Here is a 17,934-nt window from a genome sequence, read left to right on the forward strand (position 1 = left end):
AGCGAACGACCGATGTCGAAAAGGTGAACAAAGAAATCCGCGATCGCGGCAAGAGAGGCATTGCGAGGGTCAACAGACCGCGCAGTGCACCAATCTGCAAATCGGCCCAGCCGAGAATTGTAAAGGTCAAGAGTCGAGTTTCTGCGACTCTGTATTACCAATTGAGAGGCACGATCAGAAAGGCCTAGAGCTTTTGCGTCTTGCCCGATAACAGCCATGCGGTTAAGTGGAGGACCACTGGCCGAGGATGCGTGATCCCCGACAGAGGTTGAGATACTATGTCTGATCTCAGAGGAAGTGTGAGCGGGTCCCCCTCCAACAGTTCGAGGAGTTGCGGGAACCAGTGCCTCCTTGGCCAATTGGGGGCCACTAGAAGAAGCCAAGCTTGATCTTCCTTCACTTTCCTCAATACCTGCGGTATTAGGTGGAACGGAGGAAACGCATAACACCTCCGATCCCCCCAATGAATGGAGAATGCATCCAGGGAAGTTGCTTCTGTTTCGTTGACACGAGAGCAGAACATCGGCAGCTTCCGGTTGAGAGCCGTGGCAAACAAGTCTATTTCCAGGGGTCCCCAGTGGACTTGGATAGACTGAAATATCTCCGGGTGGAGCGACCATTCGGATGGTAGGCACCGGCCCCGGGACAGAAAATCGGCTATCAGGTTGTCGCTGCCTGGTATATACGAGGCAACTGGAACGATCTTCGCACGGTGGCACCACTCCCAGAGCTCCGCAGCTAGGACGTTGAGAGAGCTTGATCGGGTGCCGCCTTGGCGATTGATGTACGCTGCAACTGACTTGTTGTCTGTGCGAATCAAGACCGTTCGATCGACTAACCTGTGTCGGAAATGCTGAAGGGAATTGATGACAGCCCTCATCTCCAACACATTGATATGAGGTAAGGTGCGTTGAGGTAACCAGACCCCCGAGACCATCTCCCCCGCACAATGGCCGCCCCATCCCGTAAGCGACGCATCTGTGGTCAGAGCGGCTGATGGGAGGGGAGTGCGAAAGGGTTTGCCCCTCGCTACAAAGGACGTATGTGTCCAGGCGGCCAAGCTGAGACGGATCTCCCGTGATAAGGGGATCCGAAGAAGCAGAGAGTCTACGCTCGGTCTGTAATAGTACAGGAGGTATCTCTGAAAGGGTCTCATAAGCAGGCGACAATCTTGTAGAATGTCGACAAGGCTTGCCATGAACCCGAGTAATCTCAGCCACGTGCGAGCCTTCACGAAGCTTCGCTCTCTGAGAGAGCGGGCCAGAGCGACGATTGCCCGAACTCTGTCGGGGCTTGGCCGAGCGATCTGGTTTGGCAAGTCTAGAACCGCGCCCAAGTATGTGGGTACGCGGGAAGGTGATAGGTCCGATTTCTCCCAGTTGACTACGAATCCCAACTCCTGGGTGATCCGCAGGAGGAGGGACAAGTGGGACAGAAGTCTGGCCTTTGAACTTGCAACCAACAGCCAATCGTCTAGATAAACGAAGAGTCTGAGCCCCCGTTCTCTTAGGTGGGCGGCCACTGCTGTGACCACCCGGGTGAAGACTCTGGGTGCCGGGCGTAAACCGAAGGGCATTGCCCGGTACCTGTAAGTCGCTCCGTTGAAGCGAAAACCCAATAGGTCCCGTGATGCGGGATGAATTGGAATATGGAAGTAGGCGTCCCTGAGATCTAGGGAGGCGGCCCAATCCGATGCCTGCAGAGACGGCAGAATGGATGCTAGTGTTTCCATTCTGAAATGGTCTGGTTGGATGAATTCGTTGATTCTTTTCATGTTCAGAATCATCCGTAATTTTCCCGAGCGCTTGGGAATGACGAAGATAGGAGAGAGACAGAGATGTGGACTGTCCGGCACTCTCTCTATCGCCTCCTTCTCCAGCAGCACGTCGATTTCTGCTTTGATATGCTGCTGATGAAGAAGGGAAACGGTCGGCGGTGCGGATCGAATCACGCCGTGCGGGAGGGCCTCTATATCGATATGAAAGCCATCTCGCACGACGGATAAGATAAAAGCGTCGTCCGTTATTCCCTCCCATGCAGGGAGGAAATAACGGAGACGACCGCCGACCGGAACCAGCGCTCGGGGAAACCCGTCAAAGAGGCTGATTGGGCCTAGCCGGAGCCTTGGAGGCTGGCCGGCCACCCCTACCCCTACCCCTACCCCTACCACCACGTGAGGAACTCACCGGAGGTCTAGTGCGAGCTCTGTGATTAGGCGGAGCGTGTGCACGGGGTTGGGGTGGAGTCACCACGGGGCGAGAAGAAGGTCGAGCCTTGGAGGTCGATTTCTTCGTCGGTGGAGCCGTCGGGCGCGAGGCCTTGAGCTCTTTGAGAAGCTCCGAGGCCTGTTTGCGTCCTTCGATCTCTTCTTTTAGAAGAGAGGCCACCTCGCCCCCGAACAAATGTTTGTTCGATTGGGGAACGCCTGGGAGGAACTCAAGCAAGTCCTTGGACGCGATGCCCAGTCTGTTAAGGACGCGAGTTCTGCGCGAGTTGGATGCAGTAGTGGCTGTAGTAGCTAGCTGCATCCAGAGCTCGCCTACCAAGGACAAAAGTGCCTCATCAAGAAGGACACTGTCGTTGGCTGACACTTCCAGTTCAGAGGACTGTGCTCGCAAGCCGAGCAAGGCCCCGAGGAAGGCTGTGAGTCTGAGGGCTGAACGAGACAAGGCCTCATATCTAACATCCGCTTTCTCCACAGTAGCAAAGTGATTGGAAGAGAAGCGTGTCCCCAAACGTGCCCCGATGCGGTTAAGCTGGGGAGAAAACGTTTTGGGAGTGAAAAACGCCTCGGTATCCTCCTTGGAGAAGGCAAAACCCTTTCCGAAGGCTACCGGCTTCCTTCCCTGGGCGGCAGGCACGCTAGCCTGTGCGGCCGCCCTTTCGTATGCAGCCTTAAAGTCATTAGTGAGCGGAATACCCTGTGGGGTTTTCTGAGGCTGTGGGAAGAAGAGAGAGTCCAAATCTCCCTCTACCGGCTCGTCTGGAGGGTAGATATGTGGGAGATATTTATGGAGGATCTCTGTGGCGTCCTGAGCCCTACTGCCCGCCGGTTGGGGGGCTGGGCTACCCGGAGGATCGGGATTGAACTCGTCCTCTGATAGGGCTTGTTCCGCCTCTAGAGGGGGGGAACCGACCCAAGTCTCCTCGCCGGGCGGAGCCCCGAGGGTAGCAGGCGCCCGTGAAAAGCTCGGGCGGCGTGTGCCATGGTCGGACTCACGGGGAAGAAACCCCGAGGTCGGCCGAGCCTGAGAACTCACGGGCGTAGCCTGAGTGGGTTCGAGAGCCGGTGACTAGTTAGAATCGCTTGCGGTGTCTCGATGTGTCGGATGGCCGGTGTCCGCTTGTGGAGCAGACGAGCCCGGGGGTAGCAACCCACAGTGGACAAAGGCGCTCTGGAGCAACATCATAAGTTGCGAGGCCTGGCCATCCGTAGAAGAGTTTGAAGCCGGGCCGCCCGATGGAACGGGGCTTACGGCCGCGGATTTCTTCTCCTTCTTTTTCTTCTTCTTCGGTGGCTCCGGTGGAGGCACAGAAGAAGGGGCAGGAGGCTGTGCGGATTTTGATCTCTTCGTCTTAGCTCTCCCACGGGGAGCGCTCGTTGACCGAGAAGAACGATCCGCAGAATCTGACGGAGTAAGGTTAAATCTAGAGTCCGACGGGGTCGGGCTATGCTGTCTCCTGCGACTAGGGGCTGATAGCCCTTTGCCGATGCTCCCTTGGGGAGTCTGAAACGGCATCGAGCCTAGTCTCTTGTGCCGGGCGGAGAGGCTGCTCTCCCCCCGGTCTTTAGGTGACCCGATAGCCGGTGGGTCCGGTAGCCCTAGAGGAGTCGTCGTTTTCTGAGCTAGTACGACGCTCCCCGAAAATGGTTCAGGCTCCGGCGCGGAGACCTGGGCTATCATCTTGCGGGCACGTGGTCGCGTATCCACGGTTCCACCCTTCTTAATTGGGGGACGTGGACGCGCATCCACGGCTCCACCCCCATGGGCACGTGGACTCGGATCCACGGTTCCACCCTTCTTAGAACCCACGAGGGAACTTTCTCCGTTTCCACTTTCTACATTACCGCTGATGGGGAATAAAACCCCAGTGTTGGACACCTGTTCAGCGGCCATTTCGAGCTCTTCTAGGGAGGAATCCGAGAAGCTCATGCTCATGTAGATGAAAATCTAATAGCAAGTAGAAAGAGAAAAAAAAGGAAACAGAGAAGATGGGGGTAGGGGGGTTGAAAAAACCCCAACCCCAGAAGTCAAGGGACTTCAAAAAACGAACAGTGAGAATTACAATAATATAATATCTCTAACGGGTAAGTACACGCAGTACTATCCCAGTAAAAGGGAACAGTAATAATTAGAGAATTATTATGAGAAACTCCTCCCTTTAAATATATAATTATAATTGTTCGTATAAGAAAACACAACAAGAAGACTGCTTCTGCTAAGTTCCTAAGTAAAAAGGGAAGAAGCACCTAAAGAAGAAAAACACAAAGTTTTTTTTTTTTTTTTTTTTTTTTTTGTGTGAACACCTGCTTAAAAAAAAAAAATTTTTTGAAGGTGAAGGATGGGATCAGCTGAGAGAAAAAAACAAAGTTTGTTTCTTTTTTTTTTTTTTTTTTTTTTTGACAAGAGGTCGAAAAAAAATTATTTAAGTATCCGGAACCGGAAGCTGATCTGAAAAAAGGAAAGAAGAAACTGAAGTTTGCTTTCCTGAAAAAAGGAAGACCAGAACAAAATTAGCGAGGTGGAAAAGCTAACAAGAACGGCTTCCTAAAAGAGTAAAATTCTTGTGAAGGAAAAAAACCTTTCAAGACAAAGTCTAAGGAAAGAAATTTTTTTTTTTTTTTTTTTTTTTTTTAATTAAATAATTAATTAATTAAATAATTAATTAATTAATTAAATAATCAATTAATTAATTCAAGAATTAATAGAATCACAAGAACAAAGGATACAATAGTTGATTGAAACAAGGGAGACAATCAACTAACTCGAGACAAGAACAATAGTAGTTGAAACGAGAATAGAAAAACGACGCTCCTGAACGTCCGACAGAACCTATCTGTGGAAGGGAAATAAATTCAAGGAAATTCAAGACGGATGCAAAGAAGCGAGAAGTCAGAGAATTAAAAAGAATTTATAAGGAAAAGGAGCATGAAATTCAACGCCCGCGACACGCAGGAAGGCGCGGAGCTGCGGGGTGGGGAAGCGAAGCAACCCGCCTGCGAGAAAACGTATCTTATGTTTTAGACTCACAAGAAAGCAGAACAAAATACGTGAAAATAATATCACGGAGAGCTCCGCGCGATGGGATATCAGACCTGCCAACCTCTGGGAATGAAAAACTGTATTCTGTGATACAAAAAACTGTATTTTCCCCCAAAAAAGTGTATTTCATAATAAAATGCTTGGCGCTTGCCCATCGCGGCGCTCAAGCTGCATGCAAGCTAAAATGCGCACTGCTCTTGCAGATGAAAAAAAAAACAATTGAAACTTGTGTATATCTCACCCTGGTTTTTACAAAATGATTGAAAAAAAAAAACAAGTTTACCTGACATTACATTGATCTAATAACCATATTTGTGTACGTTTTATGAAATAGAGACAGATAGAGATGATTTTTCTCAATAAATTATGAATAAAAAAAAAAAAAAAAAAAAAAAACGTATTTTTTAAAGAAAAAACGTACTGCCGTATTTTGGTTGCAAAAACGTACTAAATACGGCTAAAACGTACTGGTTGGCAGGTCTGGGATATGCTTAAAACAACCTTAAAAGGAAAAATAAGATTGAAATAAGGGATAAATGCACTCGTATAAAACCAAAATGTAAAACAAGTTTGCGTTTTTTTGAGAGTGTACTTAGCTTTACGTCTGCACTCGACGGCTGGCGAAAGTAAAAGAGGAAATGGACGCCAAATTGCGCGATGATCTTGGGATAGTGCGTTCATAGGGAGATGCAGCGCGCGCGCAGGAAAATTGTGTACTGTATATTCGGCGTGCTTGGTTCATCGTAATGAACAAGCAAATCAAATGAGTATATCCCAGTTATTGATAGTAAATGAGGGTTTTAACATGTAAGTATAAACAACAACATCAATTCATTTTACTTCAAACATTTTTCACATTTACACATACACACACCTCTGCCCATTACACAAAATTGTGCGATATATAGTAAAATTGATTTTTATAATTTATCATACATGATAACAAATGAAATCAATCATATAACTTAGTCTTATGATCAATTACGAGGCTTTGTGTTACGAGTCATAGAACACTGATTGCACTTCCTATTGCGTCAAATTTATATTGGTTAAGATAACAGGAGATGCCCTCCACACAAGAGCCTCCATTCCTACAAGGATGCAACAAAACCTGTGCAGTTTTCTCTGCAAAATTTGAAAGTGATTGTACCTTTGAAGCTAATATTTTAATAAGTCATACAGTAATATTTCACATTCACTTTTATTCAAAGAAAAAAATTATATCATCATGAAATGTTAAAAACATTGAATTTATATTACATTACAGCTTACCTGTGATATCAGAAAATTAAAACTTTAAAGTACATACCTGTCATTCTCTGATAGATTTATACCTCTAATTTCATAATTGCATATTGTTGTTTTATACTTTCATTGATATTTACACAAAGAAATGTATTTATTCTTGATATACTTTTGTGTTTATGGCTTATAAGTGATTGTGTGATATAAACTGTTAACCAGATCATTACAAATGAAAAATTCTTCCCTGCCAGCATGTGAACATTGCCCACATTCTATTCTGTCTTATTTTGCTCTTTATCTTATATCTTTTTATTTGTACTGGTATATCTACTAATCTATGGTCAAGAAAAAAAATAATGATATGTTTCTCTAATTCTTCTTTGAAAAAAGTCATCTGGGTGGACTCTCCCATTTAATATAACCCCTCACTTCTATCAGCACATGTTATAATGTAGCATTAAAGCATCTTGTTTGAACCTAACTCATCCACTTAGATAATGACACACACTTCCTGAAACACTCGGGAATGACAAGACCAAAGTCACAATCTATCAAATCATCCATGTTTTCCTTCTGTCAAAATGTCTTCCCTTTCCTCCCCGAGTCAATTTCACGATCTCCGTAAATTGTGCATTGGATGTGGTTGCCATAGCAACCTGGAACTTATTTTACTCGTGGACAGACAAGAGAAAAGATGGAATGTATTGATGAATGCTTCCTGCATTCTTCTTTTATTTTGGAGATGAGGTTGTTTCTCTAGGGAGCACCTAGCTCTTTATCCAAGCCCACATGGTCTTAGAGAGGTCCTACTCCTATTTCCCTTTTAAACAGATATGTGTTATAGTTTCTATAGAACAGTATCCCTACATTAGCATTTTAGTAGTATTCTCCATGTTACAGATAATTGTAGAAAACATCGAAATCATGTTTTGAAAGATGTCCTTTCATCATTTCCTATTTAGAACAGAGAGATACATTCTGTAAAAGATCTTTTCTGCAAATTCTTGAATTTTATTCTCCAAGTTCCAGTTAAAAAAGAAAGATATGGTCTGAATGAAAACAGTATCTTTGTACAATTCTTAAATTTTGTTTTCAAAGTTTGAGTTATTGGAAGAAATAATTGAAATTATGGTCTCAGATATATCCTGTTCTCATTTCCTAATAAAATCAGAGTGATATGTTCTCTATGAGAACAGTGTCTTTACAGCAACAATTTTTTTTTATTCTTCAAGTTCGAGTTATGGTTTTAGAAATGTAATATTTCCTACAGATAGGTATTCTGTAAGAAAAATGATTCTCCTGTAATTCTTAAATTTCTTTTATTTTATTAAGTTCCAGTTATAGGAAGAAAAGCATTGATATCAAAGAATTACTTAACTTAAAATAATAAATACACAAAATACATAAAATGGAAAGAATTTGAAGTAAAGGTTCAGCTTTCCAATAACATACATATTGTCTGAAGAGGCTATTCATAATTAGATGACTTGATCTGTGATTCAGTAGTTCCAACAGATAATATCAGCCAATAAGATTCAACTGATCCATCCACAAATTAAGAGGTTAAACCAGCATCAATTAATTCATCCGATTTTATTTTACAAGATTGTCCTCTTTAATTAGAAAAAATATAATTATGAACACACTCTTTAGCAGTGTTGGGTGTCTCCAGATAGCAATTGTGTGTCGTTGTATTGGTTTCTACACTAAGGGGATGCTGCAAGAGAAGATTTGCAATCAATTGCAAATATCCTGTTGCAATTTCACAACTGATGGATCAATTTTAGCAGTAGAAAATCAGATTACACTTCTTGCTTCATGGAGCAGATTAGCACTCATTCACAAATTTATAATTAACTGCAAGACATACAATTGATTTGGGTCCAAAAATAAACATCCAATTGATCACAAGTTTCTTGCAACGTCCCATAAGTATCACTGTCTCGGTCTTAATCTCTATCTCATCTGATACTGTCTCAGTCCCAACACTGCTCCGTAGAACGAATGACAAAAACGGAGGGTGCTCACCATATTCACAAGCAGGGCCAAAGAAACCCCAGAGACAGGCACATGCTGTGGGACAAGCTGACATGCCGGTGCAATGTGGAGCATAGCGGCAGGTACCCCCGTTCACACAATCTGGGCTACACATAGGGAATCTGGGTACTGGGATATGATGCGTTCAGACAATCAAACTGTAAACATGCAAACTGGCTGGAACAGTATGAACAGCTCATGAGTATACACAGTGATGAGAAATGGTGCAAATGGATAAAAGCATGTTAAAATGAAGAGCTATAAAGAATGTGAATTAAATGATATAAAAACCATCTTCCAATCAAGTGTCTATTTCAATTAAAGAAAATATCATTGAAAATCTTTCTTGGGAAATTTGATACCTACATGGTTTTTGCCCCAGTAACATGTATTCTCTATCATCTTTAGTACTAAAGCTTTTAAAGATAATGGGATGTAACATAATTGCTAAGTATATTGTTTTCCTCGTCTCATTAGTCAAGATATCATGCCCCATCCCACCGTAAATCTTTATCCAATGAAGCAAATGAATGCCTGTCATCTGAATCTGATCCCCAAAGTTACAGCGATATGATGTGTTTCTTAAAAAAAAATCTGGCATCAGCAAATAATAATCCAATTCCGACGAAATTTCGTAATAAAGTAATTTCAAACAGAGAAATATACACTTGACAAGAAAGATATCCACATTTGATGAAAAACAAAATTATGATCATTATGAATATGACACAGGAGTGTTGTATGGTGCTATTAAAATGATTTCACAATATCTTAATGAAATAAAGCCGTCAATAAGGAAGACAGAACATGGATGGGCGTATTAAAATGATGAAAATGAAGTTCTCAGGGCGTTGAAATAGATAACTGAAAAATGATCACCACATTCTTACAGCAAAGCATGACTGAGTGAGTTAACATATATAAGCAATAACTCCACCATCAAATACTTAAATGTCAAAGTGTAAAAACTAAATATAACATAAACTAAACATAACTGAGTTTATTCCTTAAAAAAAATGACCATTAAAGAAAGAGGCCAAAATGAAACAATAGCTCAAAATAAAACACAAATTTACATATAGACAATGTGATGATATTTTTAAAGGGATGGTCCAGGCTGTAGATATTTATATATCAATAAATATAGTAGTATTCACAAAGCAAAATGCCGAAAATTTGATCAAAATCTTATAACAAATCACGAAGTTATTGAATTTTAAAGATTTGCATTATTCCGGTGAAACAGTTCTAGGCATGTCTTTATGAATATTCATTAGGTGGGCTGATGATGTCATATCCCCACTTGTTCTTTTGTATTTTATCATATGAAATTAGGTTTATTCAAATATTTTCTACCAAGAACTAAAACAATTGGATTGAAAATGATTAAGTGCATTAGTTATTTACTGCCGCAACTTATTTCATCATAATGGAGACACATCATTTACACATGCATGAAAAAGTGAAACATTTATGATTTTATGTAATAACATAAGAAAAAGGAAAGTGGAGATGTGACATCATCAGCGTACCTAATGAATATTCATGACGATGTGTTTTCACAAAATATTGATAAACTTTAAAATTCAATAACTTCGTTATTTGTTATCCAATTTTGATGAAATTTTCTGCATTTTGCTCTGTGAATTTTACTCTATTTATTTAGATATATTTTCAGCCCGGACCATCCCTATAAGTGCTCAATATATAAAAAAAGATTAATACTATGAAAAGTAAAATGGCTAGATATAAATGGTAAAGAAAACAAAAACAAAGACTTGATTTATTCTTCTATATTTAACAACAGATGAGTAATTCAATTTTGAAAAACAAAAGAGGCATGTTGTACAAATACCCCAAGATTCAAAGGAAATTGAAGAAAAATTCATATTCATATTCCTTCCATGCATGACTGTTTATATCATTCTTCCAAAATAATATATTTTTAAAAAATCCAATATAGGATGGATCAATGAGCTCAGAGAAAAAAAAATAAAAGAATTGGTAAATTTGTTTTAATATAGTAAAATATGGTGTAAGTAAACAGAATTACTTCAACAATAAGTTACATTTTCTTCTTAGAAAGGAATATAGAAGAATTTACACTGATTTTTTTATTGGTCCATCTGGCATTTTAAAGTAGCCAAAAGTATCAATATCTTTGTCAATATATCAATTCTCTCTACATCTGACATCTTTCTCCTAATATCATTATTCTTAATTATTTCAACAAAATCTCTACATGAGATTCTAATCCTAATTCAAAATTAGAAACTATATACATATTCACATATTGAGATCAAATGGGCAGTTAATAAAGATCTATTGGAATTTCAAAAAAAATTATGACTACAAGCAATTTTTACATTGCTTCAAAGTCCATTGCATTGTATGCAACGATTGAGAAAGTTGTGCATTAGTTTTAATCTTAGCTTGAAAATAAATTCTACTGTACTAGTGACATAACACTCCCATAAATCCGAAAAGATAAAATGGTGGATTCAATCCTGTTCCGGAATGGACAAAATAATGTTGTTACATTTTATAACAGACAACAATGGAAATTGCTACATCACTAATATAGGTTAAATCTGCATAACTATCTGCAATACACATATAAATGAATACACTTTTGCCTATATAATATCTAACTATCTTATCCAGTTTATCCTTGAAAAAAACCAGCGGGCTGATAAACCTTAACCGGGGCCTGTTGCATAAAACTTTTTACCTGAGAAAACTCTGGTAAAAACTGAAAACTAAGGTTGGTCGGATTTCTGCCATTAACTTTTACACAGGGCAAAAACTCTGATATAAAAAGTTTTATGCAACGGGCCCTTGGTGTATTAGTTTGTTGGGCTTCTTTTTCTTGTCTCTAGTTTCCTTTTAGATATTTTGTATTTAGGGACAGCCTCATTGAGGTCTGAATTAGAATGATTTTCTTTAACATGAAGTCTCTATAACACTACAGCCACACCAGTGAAACCGACTACACACCACACCATTGTATATCACTGGAATTAGCATCATAGGTTTGATCAGCCTGGAGTCAGTTTCGCAAGTGTGACTGTGGTATGAGACTATTGCTGAGACTGGCAACCACAGACTAATATTACGGAAGGTTTCTCTTTTGGCTTGTTGCATGAATTTTCAAGATGTCTTTAATGAAAGGTCGATCTTCCCACGATATGTCTACCAAGATGAAATCAGATCCGAACAAACAGAGAATGAAGTGCTAGTCCAGGGACTGCGGCAAGCATGCAAGCAAGTAAGGGGTGAAGCCCCCGCAGAGGGTCTGGGCCCTATCCTACCTTCAAAGCAGGTGTGTCCATCGGGGCTAAGAGTGTAACCTGGGGGACAGGTGCAGTAGTAGCCCCCTGGGGTGTTGACGCAGGAATGGCTGCACTTGGGCTCTGGTCCATCAGGGCAGCGGGGGTCTCGACAGGGCATGGTGGTTCCTGCGTTGGCCACGTTGCACTCATTCAGATCTACAGAAATGAATTAAAATGTGGCAACAGTTAAAGTTTAATCTTCATGTAATGGCAAAACATTGCTCTCTACACTCGTAATGTATTACGTTAAAATCTCTTGCTCCCAAGTCATCATTACAGATGGTAAAATCAAGCTACAAGGTAGACCACAACCATCTGAGATCCTGTCTTCAATTGAACAAACTGATGAACAAACTGACCATCTCTTGGTTAAATCTCTCAAATCAGGGGCAACTATCACAGGTGATACAATATAACCCTGAGGAACACTCAAATCAATCATTACTTTTGACAATCAGATCATTATCCATCTTTGAAATCTATCTTGCAATATACCAATATGTCTAAAACTGGAGTCTCTCAGCCCTTGGGTACATCTAACTATCAAAGGGGGTAAACCCTAGCCCTGAGGTACACTGAAATAATTTGTGACCCTCGATAACAAATGCCTTAATCATTTTAATATCAAGCTTACCTTGGCAAAGACCAGTCTCGTGGTTGAGTCTCTCGCCCCTGGGGCAGTTATCGCAGGTGGTACAGTCTGGTCCTGGGGTGCACTGCCTCTGGTCCACATGAAGCAGGTAACCTTCCTCGCAGGAGCATACATAGCTACCAAGGGTGTTACGACAGTTGTGCTGGCAGCCTCCCTGAGTGGGCGTGGCACATTCATCAACATCTGGAGAAAAAGGGCATGATGTGTAAAGATAATCACAAAGGTAACTTTGCCTAAGTCAATTTTTATAGGACTGCATAAGTCTTTTCAACTTAGGAGAAATTTGACTTGAAGATGGTCTTGGAACTCTTGTTTGAATGGTCCCTAGGGAGTGGAGAGAGTGCATACATTATGTGTGGGCCTGCCAGGATCCTGTGACTGGGTAATAATAATTACAATCCAAAGTGCTTAGAAACAAAGTATTAAGTGCTACACACATGTAACTATTATAACAGGGATATAACACAAGTTTTGCATATTGTCATCTTAATAAATTGCTTCAATTGCTTTTGGGCAAATATACTACTTTATTACAGTCAACTTACAACGTACATGTATGCCAGTTTTCCTGTAGATTACTTATACCCCGGTCACATTTGCTCTACAGCGACCGTACGGCAAGTCGAAAACAGCCGTTTTATTCATCTTAATTCAAACCACATATAGGTAGCTGGTACAAAAAAATGTTAAAACGGCTGTTTTACGACTCGTCGTACGGCCGCCGTAGATCAAATGTGACCAAGGTATTACTAATCTAACTACAATAATTTTAAATTAATGTATGAGTGTACTCATCATTAAAACGTGTTGCAACTTTTATGTAAGAGTTCATTTTTGTCCTACTGTATGAATAATAAGTCAGGCAAATAATGTGTCTGAAAGACAAAATTCAGATACATCGAGAAACACCTACACAGACCAAAAGATAGACAGATACAGAAGCAAACATAATTCAATCAAGATTTTGCACTTCCATGACATTTGCTCCGGTGACAATTGCTCTGATGGAAAATATGCATGTTAAGCCAAACATAACACCTAAGGTAACCTCAAAAACTAAATAAACCCTAACCCTTCTCTTTACATTACTTTGAACCAAGACCTCTATACTATTCCTAACTCTAACCCTATGCCCTCTGAGATATTAAGACTGGAGCAAATATCGCAGGAGCAAAAGTTGCAGGGGCAAATGTTGCGTCACCGATAGAGAGAGCACTGTTCATACCTTCACAATGTCTTCCATTGTCATGTAATCTCAAGCCTGAAGGGCATTGACATCTGAACCCATCTGCTGTGTTGATACATTTGTGTGAACACAATCCATCTGTACATTCACTGGGGGCTGCATGTGAAAAAGATAGTACTTGAACAGTGATACTGATTAACATTCTGCAGTCATTTCATTTTGCTACAATTTTTTTCTTCCTGACATGCATTTCAAGGTGTTTGGTAGTGCAAAATCAGAAAATAGCATTGAAAATATACATGCTGAAGCTTTTGTATAAGCACTCATTAGAGCAAAATCACATGAATGAACAAATGAACAGAACTAAAAAATATATAATAGAGCCAACAAAGATTTTGGACGCTAAATGGCAAGCTGTGAGTGGCTGTCAAGGTAAACAAATTGTGCTAAGAAATACCCATCCATGACTAGTGGAGATTTCATGAAACAAATAGATGATTGTTTACACTGACCCCTGTTATAAGCTCCTGAAATCATAGCATATGATTGGCTCAATACAAATAGTGAGAGAAAATCACTGACTTTTTCATTTGTGAAACACTCCCCAGAAATGAAGCTTATCTTTCACAGATCCTAATATCTTTTAGGATTGTTCCACTAGAACACCTTACCCTGACAGTCTGCGTATCCGAGTCCTTCGTATCCAGGAGGACACGTACATCGGAAGCTACCGGCCGTGTTTTCGCAACCAAACTGGCATCCGTGATCCTGAAGGCATTCATTCACATCTGAAAATAATCAATATTTCAATCTTATGTCATGTACATGTGCGTCTCTTGTCAGCACATGAGGGCGCTTTTGCGTAATAAAGAAGACTCAAGGTAATTTTATGAATTATTGTCTCTATTTCCTTTTTTCTGTTTTATATTGTTGATGGAGTTGTGGTGATAGTCCTATCAGGAAGGGTATTTTCTTAAGCTTTCCCTCCTGATATGACACTAGAAAAAAAAAGTAACAACAATAATAGTAATAAAAAATCATAATGAAATTAATATAGAAGTAGCAAGAGTAGTAGTAATAGGAGTAGTAGTAATATCAATAGTAATACTAACCATCATTAGGAGTATAAGAGTATATTACATAAGTTTTCTACTACCATTTTCATTTTGATTAAATGGTCAAGACACTTTGAAATAAAGGGGGAGGAGGAATGAGAAAGGACTAAACTGTCATTATATCATTTTTATTTCCAGGATGTAATGACAGATTCTTCTCATCACCTGTATGTAAATGGAGACTGGTTCTTACACAGCCGGATAAGCAAGATCAGATTATTCATCAATATTAGTTGAAACAATTAGCTCTTCATACTCTAGTTCATTGGACGATCCATGTAAAAATGCCGTTAAAACAGAAGTGTGTCCCCCCCCCCCCCCTTTTGAAAGTGAAGAATTTTTTTTTTTGCTTGTTAATTTTTTTCGGGGACAAAATATCCTTAATTTTTGGTTAAGAACCTTTTTTTTGTCAAATTTTTCCTCTGAAAAATGTGCCCCCCCCCCTTTTGAAAAATCCTGGATCCGCCCCTGCTATAGTAAAGCAGAAACTAAATCCACAGTTTCAAAAAATGAAAAATGCAGAGATCAAAATAATAATCAGATAGACTTACCAGTACACATCCTGCCATCCAGGCCAAGCTCGTACCCAGGAGGGCAAAGACACCGGTAGGAACCCTTGGTATTGATACACTGGTAGTGACACAGACCCCTCTCCTGGGAACACTCGTTGATGTCTGGAAGAAAAGAAGAAATCATTGTAAATTTATAAGCACATCCTACTATCCAGACCAAGCTCATACCCAGGAGGGCAAAGACACCGGTAGGAACCCTTGGTATTGATACACTGGTAGTGACATAGACCCCTCTCCTGGGAGCACTCGTTGATGTCTGGAAGAAAACAATTGAAGTTATCTCAAGGACATTGTATCTGCTATCTAGAAAGATTATCAGATAATACATATATGATTAATGATGTGCCAAATCCATTCTTTACAGGGCTCAGGGTACAATGAAAGAAATAGAAAACACATACTGTATACAAAAAATGAAATACAAAACTCAAGGACAGTTAAGAATAGGAAGCGATAAATAGGCGCATCTTCAAAAAAGTTGAATGTTACAACAGACAATGTCATATAACCAAAAGGTGATCATTCCAGAGAGAGCACCAAAAATTTCTCTCTGGAGTCATTCCAAAAATAAAAAAATTCTTCAAAAAAAAATTAGAACCATCATGTTACATTACTGGCCTCAAATGATAATACACTTCCATTTTAAACAACTTAAATGCTTCTTTTGAAGTAAACCTCTCAAGCACCAGGTTCTTCAACTATTTTGTAAACTACCTACTAAATTGTAACAAAAAAATCACAACTCTCTTACCAACGCAGTTCTGTCCATTACTATGAAGCTGGAATCCCTCGGGGCATCTGCATCTGTATGAGCCTGCAACCTCATCACAACCGAACTCACAAACAGCACCATACCTCTCGCAAGCATTCATACCTGGAGGGTGGAAAAAATATGATGTTTCAATACATTTGCTCTTGCGACCAGCTTTCTACTTTAATAGCTGAACCGAAAAAACAATATTTAGATGCTTACATGAAATCAGTTTTTCAGTTTTTCCCAGAAAACATGTTGCCTACTGGAAGCAGGTGGATCCTCAACAAAGCATATGAGAATGATTTTATTCAGCACCGAATAGACTAAGAATCATTGTGGGTTTTCTTATTCCTTACTTTTGGCAACTAGATTCTTGACCTTTACAAATTCCTGATTGAACTGGATTCAATTGGATATTTCAATTATTTCAAAATTCTCTCCTCGCTATTCAAGGATTTTGATGAAGATAAAATTAAAAATATGACATAAATTGCAAGAATACAATTTCATCCAAATTTTTGTAAGAACTAATGTCTGAAAGAAAGTCAGTCCTATTTGTATACGCAATAAAGTTCAGGGAAAACTCATTAGAATACATTTCTGTAATTCTATCGTTGTTTCGTTCATTTTATAGTGTCAGATAATGAAGGATCTTATGGTAGTTAAGTCAAGAAATTACAATCAAGAAAATAATAAATAAATTAATAAATAACTAAGAAAAAAACTTACTTGAGCAGGTCCTAGAGTCTGATCTAAGAGAGTAGCCCGTTCGGCAGGTACAGAAGTAGCTTCCTTCTGTGTTCATGCATAGATGTTGACATCCACCATTAGCCGTTCTGCATTCGTTCAAATCTGAAACAATTACACAAATGATGGTTGTAGCAATTAAGTTAATCAATTAATGTACACTAGTTAGTGTTTCATGAATTCCAAGTTATGTGTAATATACAGCATATAATAGCCCAGGGGCCATTTCATAAAGCTGTTTGTGAGTTAAGAGCGACTTTAAGAACGACTGGTGAACCTTTCTTACGCGCTTAATCATCGCCAATGAATATACCATTTACCACAATAAAGGATCACAAGTCGTTCTTAAAGTCGCTCTTAACTTACGAACAGCTTTATGAAACACCCACCAGGGGGGGCTTCGTAGGGAGCAGAGAGCAAAAGCCCCCTCTGATTTCTCAAAAAGATGCAAAATGGAAACCAAAGGAAGGGGAAATAAGAAGCATTTGCAGTCCTAGACAATTTGTCTTTTTATTTGCGAGAGGTGGTGCTTCTGCAGGTTTGAAAAATTATATTGGTAATTTCCGTACAAAGAAAATGGCCACTGTGCAAGTGCATTAATTAGCTTTGAAACTCTCAAACTTTGTGGTGTAGGCCAAAGCATAACTGAGACGTGCTTTGCACACAATTAGTAAGGACTTGAATGTTACTCTCTCGCAAACGGGCAAGCCTGCACATGTTATATATCTTTTAATTGGGGGGGGGGGGGTCCATGCGATTAATACACTTACCGACACATCTCCCAGCAATACTGGAGTAGCCCTTTGCACAGTTACAGTGATACGACCCAATGGTGTTAATACACTTTCCTGTGCACCCATGGGGAAGACTGGCACACTCATCAATATCTGTGAAGGTTAAAACCATGCAAGAGATGTTCACACTTGAAAATTAGGTGCATATCGGGCAGGGCGTATTTCACTATTTCTTAGTCGTTGTAAGAAGTTAGCACCAGAACACATTAAACAGCATACAACAGGTTTTCACACTT

General features: G+C 40.2%; 1 protein-coding gene across 1 annotated transcript in view; it reads right to left on the bottom strand.

Annotated features, from left to right (window-relative positions):
* The window catches only part of LOC129266975 (uncharacterized), a 198,978-nt gene that overhangs the window by 148,338 nt on the left and 32,706 nt on the right, over nucleotides 1–17,934 (bottom strand). Inside the window, exons 9-20 of the mRNA XM_064104168.1 lie at nucleotides 17,675–17,791; nucleotides 16,887–17,009; nucleotides 16,155–16,277; nucleotides 15,383–15,505; nucleotides 14,388–14,504; nucleotides 13,756–13,872; nucleotides 12,513–12,713; nucleotides 11,858–12,034; nucleotides 8,449–8,675; nucleotides 3,477–4,172; nucleotides 2,187–3,269; nucleotides 1–1,733 (exon numbers count right to left, since the gene is read on the bottom strand). The exon at nucleotides 1–1,733 is cut by the window's left edge and continues 647 nt beyond it. Of these exons, the coding sequence (XP_063960238.1) occupies nucleotides 1–1,733; nucleotides 2,187–3,269; nucleotides 3,477–4,172; nucleotides 8,449–8,675; nucleotides 11,858–12,034; nucleotides 12,513–12,713; nucleotides 13,756–13,872; nucleotides 14,388–14,504; nucleotides 15,383–15,505; nucleotides 16,155–16,277; nucleotides 16,887–17,009; nucleotides 17,675–17,791 (4,837 nt within the window). The remainder of the gene's footprint in view (nucleotides 1,734–2,186; nucleotides 3,270–3,476; nucleotides 4,173–8,448; nucleotides 8,676–11,857; nucleotides 12,035–12,512; nucleotides 12,714–13,755; nucleotides 13,873–14,387; nucleotides 14,505–15,382; nucleotides 15,506–16,154; nucleotides 16,278–16,886; nucleotides 17,010–17,674; nucleotides 17,792–17,934) is intronic.

Source organism: Lytechinus pictus, chromosome 8 (genome assembly GCF_037042905.1).
Source record: "Lytechinus pictus isolate F3 Inbred chromosome 8, Lp3.0, whole genome shotgun sequence".
Classification (NCBI taxonomy): domain Eukaryota; kingdom Metazoa; phylum Echinodermata; class Echinoidea; order Temnopleuroida; family Toxopneustidae; genus Lytechinus; species Lytechinus pictus.